General features: G+C 39.9%; 1 protein-coding gene across 2 annotated transcripts in view; it reads left to right on the top strand.

The window, feature by feature from the left end:
- The first annotated feature begins 1,744 nt into the window (after positions 1–1,744).
- The window catches only part of LOC111967681 (ETS translocation variant 4-like), a 40,221-nt gene continuing 32,423 nt past the window's right edge, over positions 1,745–9,542 (top strand). Inside the window, exons 1-3 of one of the 2 annotated variants that reach the window (XM_070444844.1) lie at positions 1,745–1,930; positions 2,651–2,741; positions 2,970–3,017. In XM_070444844.1, coding sequence (XP_070300945.1) covers positions 1,874–1,930; positions 2,651–2,741; positions 2,970–3,017 — 196 coding nt within the window. In that variant the 5' untranslated portion in view covers positions 1,745–1,873. The remainder of the gene's footprint in view (positions 1,931–2,650; positions 2,742–2,969; positions 3,018–9,542) is intronic. The other variant, XM_023992917.2, reaches the window with a different exon arrangement.

Below are 9,542 nucleotides of genomic sequence, written 5' to 3'. Positions count from 1 at the left end.
ATAATGAAACATCTCCATTAGTTTCAGAAATTAACGACCACACTAAGCCACAGAAAGCTTGTTTCTATACCAATTTTTTCCCCTTTCATTTTCATTTTAGAGTGCATGTGATAGAAATGAGTTGAATAGAATATTTGTTTTAAATTGCGTCAGAAAACATAATAACACGACAGTGACATTTTCCTTCCAGCTCAGTATGATGTTTGGTTTAAACGCAACCTGTGACATTTCTATTCAAAAGGTGCTCCAAATAGCTGACCTCTGACTGAGTCAGTGAACAAAGTCATTTCTAGTTGTACATTACATACTGTAAAACGTGTTATGTAGCCTAGTCATTAAAAGTGAGGAGAAGAAGTGTAAGAAGGTAAACAAATTAACTTATTTGACAGTGTCTGGGCAGGAGGGACATTCAAGCTAGGGCTGGTTTTTATGAATGGAAGTTTTTACCTCTTTACCTCTCTCTCTCTTTGTGAATGAAAAACAACAGGAAAATCTAGTATAAAGGCTCTCTGAGTCCCAAGCTCTGATTGGCTGCCACTCCTCTAACTCCACCCATGGTTGCTAGGGACCTGGACAGTCTCATAGCCGATTGGTTCAAAGAGGGAACCTAGTTTTCATTCATAAATCAGGTCATTCATTAGGACAAAAGTAGAAATTCAACCCCTTGAAAGAGGAAATCCACCAATCACCAAGTCATTTGGCCCGAGCAAGCGTCTGAAAGCAAGTCTATGTAGTCCAAATCAACACTCAAGTCGGGAAAATAATTGACTACACCCTTGTTTTTGGGGGCATTTCCGACCCAAGCTGATAACACACTCATCAAGCTTTCAGTTTGATTATAGTTGACTCTTATAAGCAAGAGTTATTTAGTTGCCCTGTAGCCTGTACAGTCGAGACGCGACATTTGTTCATTTTCACATTATCCACAGTTCCATTTCCTCTCGCGCCGTACGTGTAAATATGAAGTATAAGCTACTTGTTTTTGTAAGAAAAGCCTATTTTTATAAGTGCATGGTCCTATAAAAACACAATTTACTGGTTTGCATGTCGATTATACAAATGAAAATCCAACATTATTAGGTAACACTTCATTTGGATAGTCCATCTGTAGATGCTCTACAGACTATCTTCATTCTATCTGTAACATTTCCACTAACTATCTACTAACCCTAACCCTAGCTCTGACCATAACCTTAACCTTTATACTAACCCTTATTCCAAACCTAACCCTAACCGTAACCTTAGCAAGCAGTTGCTTATCAACAGATAGGTTGTTGATAGTATGATCCAGACTATCCAAATAAAGTGTGACCCATTATTATTTCCATAAATCCTATATAAAGCCATTTATACACAACAAATCACATTTTATAACTATAAGAGCAAAGAAGAGGCACATTGCATAGGCTTACTTGTTGAGAGAATTGTGTGCGGTATCTGACGACTGTGCGAGATCTATCACGAACCAGCAGTAAAGGGTTTTGTCTAGAAGGGATACAGCTTTTGTAAAAAATTTAATTTTCGTTGCAGGTTTAGGAGGATTTACCCAKCAGGTTAGGAGAATTGGGTTAAGGTTATGAAAAGGCTTAGGGTTAGCTAAAATGCGCCCTCTCCCAAAAATAAGACTTTCGATGGCAATTTGACAAAGTTGTATTACATCTAGAGATGGCCGTTGTAAAGGGGGCAGCAGCTCCTTCAGTAATAGCTCGTAGGTCGCTTCCCTCTGCATTTTTAGTGAATGGAGCTCATTATGTATGCAGCTTTCTCGCAGCTCCATTCACAACTATCGCTCCTCTTGTCCCTCTTCCCTCTCTCCCTGCAGGCTGCGTGGATATCATTCAACTCAGCCTAAATGACCACAAACGGTTAACGGATGGATTATAAAATGGATGGATATTTGGACCAGCAAGTGCCTTACACTTTAGCAAATGTACGTATGGATAAAGTAATGTATTTGTAAATGCTGTGCTCAGTTTTTAGGACTTGGCTACCGGGCTTTCTCTCTGATCGCCCTTTGCATGAGATTTGTCTGAAGCAATTGTGTGCGCGAAGAAAACTATTTTCATTCGCTTCTAAACTATCAAAAGTTCTGCACAATTGTTTTACTACATAAACTAAATGAGAGCTTTTATTTTACCCTGTTCATTAACACATTGCTTGTCTCTAGATAGGACATGTTAACAGTGTCACCTAGCAAATGGGTTAACAATTTGAGAGGGCAAATGGAACGATAGAGCGCGTTTGTGTTGCAACACTGTTGCAGTTTACGGCGACAAGCTGCGTTGGTTTTCTGTTGTGGTTGTATTGGGTTGATAATAGGTTATATGAGAGTAATTCTCAATGGTATTTGAAGGGACAATATTTGTTCAGTCTGGAATGGTAACAAAAAAAGAAAAACGCTGAAATTTACAACTCTATAATAATAATTAGGATACTACTACTAATAAAAAGAATAGGAGAATTACATCCTTTTAATATCCTTTTTATAATGTAATATGTGATTATTTTAGTATTGATTGCCATATTGACTAATTAACTAAACCAATTAGTGACAGTGGGAATGTTCTAGGTAGCTTATGACATCAAAGGTAGGCTACATGTCATGTTTGAGTGTATTTCCCACTTCTGTAATATTTCTGATGTTTTGCAGAAGTCACAAGGAAATGGGCCCCTAAATAGACTGTTGATGGCTGCAAAAAGGAAATACATGGACACGGAATTACCCCCCCAGGAATCTGAAGGTAAAGTCAGAACTCCAAAGGAAGCTCTCAATGTTCCCTTTACGTGACACACGTTTACCTCGTCAATGGTCTGCTTACCAAAGCTTCATGCAGATGTATGGCTTCTATTTATGGATTGATAAATATGACTTAACTTGCCTAAACTTGATCTAGCCGACATGACCAGACCATCTTGTGAGCACTGCTCTTTGATCTTGTCGTTCTGTGGTAATGGTGTTTTTTTTTCAGACCTCTTTCAGGATTTAAGCCAACTTCAGGAGACATGGCTCACAGAAGGTGAGACTGACTGCCTGCAGCATTTACTTAAATTCGTTTTTTWAAATTAATTGCTATGTTTCAGTGAGAGTGGCAATGATATATCATATCGCAACAGAGACTAGGGAAAGGTCAACAATATTTTAATGTGTTAGGTAGTATGTTTAAATATGCGTTTGATCTGTTGAACATTAGTGATATTGATATCCTGGAGGACCAACCTTGGCCAGACATATTAATATGGAAATGATCCATTACAAAAGGAGTCTATTGATATAGTTGTGAGTGTGTTTGATCTCAATTTCTCAGTTGATGACTGCTAGGTTGATGAGAACACATACCACCACGAAGCAGCAATGGCTTCAAACAACTCTCGATCATGATCGAGGTCTTTTCTCGAGAAGTATATTTATACAAGTATTTATTAAATCCCTACAGACTTATTAATATAGAGTGGGACTGAAAGAATGTACAGTATGATAATTACAATTAATTTGACTATTAGTCATGTGCAGGGACACAACTTTGGTTTTAGAAGTGGGGGGGGGAGTTTTTTTCTGAGTTTTTTTATTTGTATTATCTAGTCGAAAAAACACTCCAGTCGAATAAAWTAAGCACTGTTGCCTCATTTTGTACCACATTCCAATGCTAAAACTGGGGGAGAAAAAAATGCAATTCCAGAATGTGGGGGGGACCCGTCCCCGGTGAAAGTTGCACCCCTGGTCATCTGTACCAAATATTTAGTTGACATCAGGAAAGGCCTATTTTACTTTACTGTGGTGGTATTCAAAATTTTTAAACACTATTTTTTCAGCCAGAATATTTGGGGATACCATTTTTTTCACAGGAACTTCTCGCAACCCCACCCCACCCTAAATCTAACGTCATAACCTTAAAATCGGTAAATTTCTATTTTTAAATAACTTTAATTTAATTGCATTTTCATCTCTTATCAAAATGAAAAGAAACCAATAAATACTCAATAAAATTATATTTTTCAAATTATCTTTTTGAAAAACGTTTGTATATTGTCCCATTCAATAATCTGTACTCTTCATTTTTTGTTCCCCAAAAAATATAAAAAATATATTATTATTTGCCCACTAGGGGTCGTCACCCCGACTTTGAATACCACCGCTTTAGTGAGCGTTAGACACACAGTACACGGTGGAGTAGCAAAACGTAGTTTCAGTAAAAATGTAGGCAGTAAAACAAGAACCGTTTCACTTTAAGAGGTGAAGAAAGGYTCTGGGAGTTAAAACATTATGTTGCAATTCACATGGTCATTAGTGATATGTTACGACAGAAACATTTCCTTGGTGAACATAGACAGGACATGATAAACTGTAAACATTCCCTATTTTGGCCATGTTGGCATGTAGTGTCCTTGCGTGCCAATAAGCCCAGCCAATGCAAACAAACAGCATGTTAGGCCCGTGTCACTAAAAGCACATAACGATGAAATGGACCTAGGCAGGCATCCGCAATTGTCATTAGTGTGGAGTTTAAAGGTACAATATGACGTACGCTCTAAAGAAGCAATTATATGTTAGGACGGGACAACAACACTAAGGAATGACTCACGCATGTTTGGTAATGTTTGGTAAATCTGGGGCCCAGAAATGGAAGGGCAATATGTAACACTTAAACAACCTCTAAACAAGAAATGAAACCTGCTACAAAATGCCTGCCATCTTGAACCAGCCAAATTGATATCCTGTGATTTGTAGCAGACCTGGGTCAAATATACATGTATGTCAAATGCTTTCAAATACTTGAGCTTCAGTTGATTTTCTTTGCGTAATGGAGCCAATAGAAAAGTCCCAAAAGTGCAAACTCCAAGCTGAATCAAGTGCACCTCAAATCCTTTCAGACCCGAGACTGGTTTACAGTATACATAATGTACATAACAAAACAACCAGAACTTATGTAACATTCTTTTGTTTGGCTCGAGAGGGTATCTTATTGCCTTAAATGAAAAGCAAAAAGTTAATGTCCATAAGTACATGTACAGGAGTCTTCAATTGCCAGTGCTGTGCTCATTGTAAAAGAGTAGTGGGTACACTAGTGATTACATGGGAGGTACTTCCAGACTGTTGTTGTGAGGAAAGGGGATTTCTAAAGTTATGCATTTTTTGCATGACTATCCCTAGACACAGCTTATCTGCTTATCTTGAAGTAACCATTTTTTCATGGTAGAGGACAGTTCACAGTAGCATCCTTAGTATTGACCATGAGTCACACAAGACCAAAATCTATAACCAGATCCTGTGAGAAGTCAAGTATTATCGACACAAACTACTTTAAGGAAGTTGTTGTGGATGCTTGAGTTGAGCTATACCTTTTTCACACTACTGAGCCGAGCTGTACTGTATTGGCCTGGTTACGTATCCACCATAATTGCTGGAACTGTGCTGGAAAGGCCAGTGTGAAAAGAAAATACCCGAGCCAACACAGTACAGTTCGGGTCGGCACGCTAGCATGAAAAGGGTTCAAGTCATTCAAATGGGCCTCCCTCTTATGAAAAATGATTGTTTATGATGCCCAGCAAACAATGCTCTCTTTGTATCTCGGCCTCGGCACCTATTCTTATGCAGCGTCACACCGCCACGCTCCACAGACAAAGACAGAGCCAACACCAATAAAAGGGCCAACAATGAGAACCACCCCAAAGTCTGGTCCCTTTGATGGACATTTTATTTGTATTTAGTCAGCCATAAAGGTAACATCCATAGCAGAGCAGTAAATATGGGGTTCTGTTGTACTGCATCAACAGATTGCCAAGAGGAGGACTTGCTGGGCTATAGAGAGAATTAAAAAGCCGAGCTGCCTGGGTGGAAGTCAGTGGCGTAACTATCAAGGTGTTATTTAACCCTAAATAGTACCTTGTTTTTGAGCTGTTCTGGCAGAACCCCTCTGTCCTGTTGCATTAATTAGAGGCCTATCAGTGTGACTGATTGTGGTTGCAAGGGATTCACCCGCATTGTAAAAACTCGATAGCTGGAGGGAGTTTTCTGCTAGAGAGTGTGGAAGAAATAGAGGAGACAGGAAGGTTACGAGAGAGAGAGTGTTCAGGAGCTTGTCACATCTTGTCATTGGCGTTTATGACAGAGTTCTATGCTCCTCCCCAAGATCTCCCATTCAGGAAAAAAAAGTAATTCAAGGTGCCTGAAAGAAAAAAAATAGGAAATGTGTCTGCGCTCATATAAACACATTTTCTGTCTTGTGCTGACTTGCATCTCAAAGCCTTTGACGAGGTGTTCCTGGAAGCAAATCGGATACACACACGCGCACGCGTTCACGCACACACACACACACTCTCCCTCTGTCTCCCTAAGCACAGGGTTGTGCTCTTGTCTACGAGCCAGTCGCACTGACGCTCAGATATCCTTAATGTTTCCTTTCTTCTCTTCCTTTTTCTTAGCTCGATCCAACGTGTTCCATTTTAGACACGTTGAAACTGGTGGAAACGATTTATTGTTTGATCCGGTGGACTAAATATTGGCCTCTGCTCTTTCTCATAAAGCAGCTTTATCCTTCACCTTAGAGCAAAAGTTAAAAGGGGGTAATAGTGTTACCGTATAGGAACAGGACGCAGCATTATATAAGAAATCAATGTCATTTATCTGAACATGCTCCAAGACGCCGTCATCCGGTTTCCTCCTCACAGGAAGCGTGGCGGAAATACGTGAAAGTGGATTTGAATTTCTTATATCCTCTCTTMGCTCCGTTTTCCCTGCTTTGTTTTGTGGTCTGTTAGCTGAAGTGAGAGAGGGGGCCTTTTGGCTAGGTTTGGGTCTTTAACTTGGCTGGGTGATGTCACAGGCGCTGGCACTTACTAACTTTCTCTTTGTGGGTTCTATGAAGTTGCCCTTGCTCTGTTTAAGGAAAAAAGCCAAGTGTTAAGTATATTTGGTTATGCCAAATTTGAGTTTCAATTTGAGAGACTTTTTAATGTTAGTAAATTAAACTTCAGATTTGGTTTCCTATAATACTATACAATTTCACTTTCCATATTCTCATTATCTTAAACCATTTTAGAGTGGAGAGGGGACATGTGCTTCCCATGTGGTGGCATTTTGTTTTCGTTCGAAACCATCAACTTTTCCTAAGAATTGACGTGCACCATTACGTAAGTGCAAGACCAAAGCAATTAAAAGGCTTATGAAAAAGCAGGAACCTTTCAAATTGGAGTCATGCCTGTTGTAAAGGTTTCTAGACCTGGCTGCAGGCGAGGTTTAGGCCATTCAGCCAYGGGTAGCGAATCAGATGCCAGTGTGCTCATGGCTCACTGGGTAAATTTGACCTTTTCACCCTTTGGGGCATTGGCAGTCCACTAATCTGGACTTCCTAACCTGTTTGTGTGGTTCAAAGTCCAGTGCTTGGGAGGACAATTGACATCGGAAATGTATTTGGATCTGAGCATCTCAGCAAACAGAAAAGTACAATACTATCAAGCCCTGTTGCACCCGTACATAATGGGCTGGTTTTGCAAAACGACTGCGACAATTCAGTCAGATATGGCCTAGATGGTAGGATAGGGTTAATTTGACTATAATGTCAATAATAAGATTGTAAATTAAACTGACTGCAAGTTAAAATCAAGTATGAATACATTAATATTTATTTCACCAGGTCCGGTGTTTCTATAAATGTTGAACATTTTTGATGTTTTTATGATTGAATTATTCAACAAAACATCACTCATTCACGCTAGTGGCCTTGTGACCAAGATCTAAATAGTGCTAACCTAAACTTGCCCTCAGCTCCCCCTACTTCTCTCTCAATTCCTCATCCTCCTACCACCTCTAGCTTGACCTTAAGAACAATTTCTCAAAGGCTTCAAAGCAGGTGACGAATTCCAGAACACTTCACTAGCCGCAGAGCATCTAGATTGACCAAGAATGTCCTCTAGCTCCACTAAATGGGTGTAAGACTGACAGAAGACATCTCATTTCCTTCCTTGTTTAAAAAGCCTGTTTAGTCTCTTTGTGCTCTGTGACGGAAAGTACACAGACACAAGTAAACAACTTGCACACATTTTACATGCCGCTGACGTCTTGTCACGATTCACATCAATGAGGGCAAAACATACCTCTGTGGATATTTAGCCAGGATTTACAAAGAGAATACGATTCCAACTGAATGTCTTGAAATGGGATCCGTGGGTGGAGGAAAGGAAGGCTGCTCCACCTTTGTACTGATCCATTAATCACCACTTTGGTTCGATAGCTAGTCTGCGTGAGTGACAGTAACCCTGTCTCCACTGTAAGTGCACCTCTTAAGGTCTTAAATCACCCTGTGCTGCCATCGTTAGGCCTCATGTCAGAGCCAGTGGCATGTGTTCATGGATGCCAAGGGAAGTCACGCCCCCCTCAATAAAATAATAATAATTTATCTTTCTTAATTTTCGTTCAATTTGCAAGAGGCTGACTCTATCTCATTGGAGAAAGCATCGGAGCGAGCGAAACAGCACTCCTCTGTCTCTGCATGTGTAMGGCATCTATCTGATCTGGTCTGGTCAAAAGAGTATACATTATTGCCACCCGTAGCATTGAATGCAAGGGAAGCCAGCGAGCATTTGGCCAGCCTTGATCATTTTTWAAATAAAATAATAGCCAATCACAGTTTAGTTGAATTGAGCGAGCTCAACTGTGAATGGTCCTAGCGCCCCCCCAAAAAAAATGTGAAAGGAAGCCAGTTTGGATTTGGCTTCTCTCACATCACATCGAGAGCAATACATCATTGACAGAAACAACTTGAATTGTTGCATCTGGTGGCTAGATACATAGCTAGCTAAAATTGTCCCTCTCCTAAATTAGCCATGGTTGGTGATAGGGATTTGGACTTGTGGTTTTACTTAATTCTCCCAGTGGCCAGTGATTATAACGGCAAATCTGATCCAACCATAAATTCATACATTGTGCCCCTGGCCTGAGAGAATGGAAGTTCAATATGTAGCTAGATGTAGAAGCTAATGTTTACTACCTAACGATGCCCATAAAAAGGAAGTTAGGCTAGCTTGCGAGCAAGCATTTTAGGCAGATAGCCCAGGACAACAAAAAATAAAATTGTGTACTGTATGACAGAATCATAGACCGTTTCGTCAACATGAAAGAGAGGAGGATGGCATTGGCATTTCTCTACAAATAGGGTGAGTCAACATGTTTTCTCTACTTGCACGCACACACACACACAGAAATTATAACCATGGACAGCCACATCTTATTTAGCTTAAGTTGATTGGACTAAACTGTTTTTGGTATCTTTTAGTTGTCAATGTATTAGACTAAGCAGAAGTGATTTGATGATGTTGAAATGTTGAAGTTGAAATGGTGCTGGAATAGTGGAGGCAGCTCCTGTTTTCTTTGTGACTTGCTGTAACTCTCCGTGGTTCTAAGTCAATAGTTGTTTAGTAGTCCAAAAATGTCAGAAACATGAACTTTCTTGACCATGCTGTAGGTCATGTAACTGTTTGTTACATGCAATATGCTTTGTGGACTTCACCGGACAGAGTTTGCTCTCCGGTTTTGTGATGACACTTAG

Source organism: Salvelinus sp. IW2-2015, linkage group LG8 (genome assembly GCF_002910315.2).
Source record: "Salvelinus sp. IW2-2015 linkage group LG8, ASM291031v2, whole genome shotgun sequence".
NCBI classification, from domain to species: Eukaryota; Metazoa; Chordata; class Actinopteri; order Salmoniformes; family Salmonidae; genus Salvelinus; species Salvelinus sp. IW2-2015.
The sequence above is the reverse complement of the archived record's forward strand: the minus strand, read 5'-3'. Positions and strand labels throughout refer to the sequence as shown.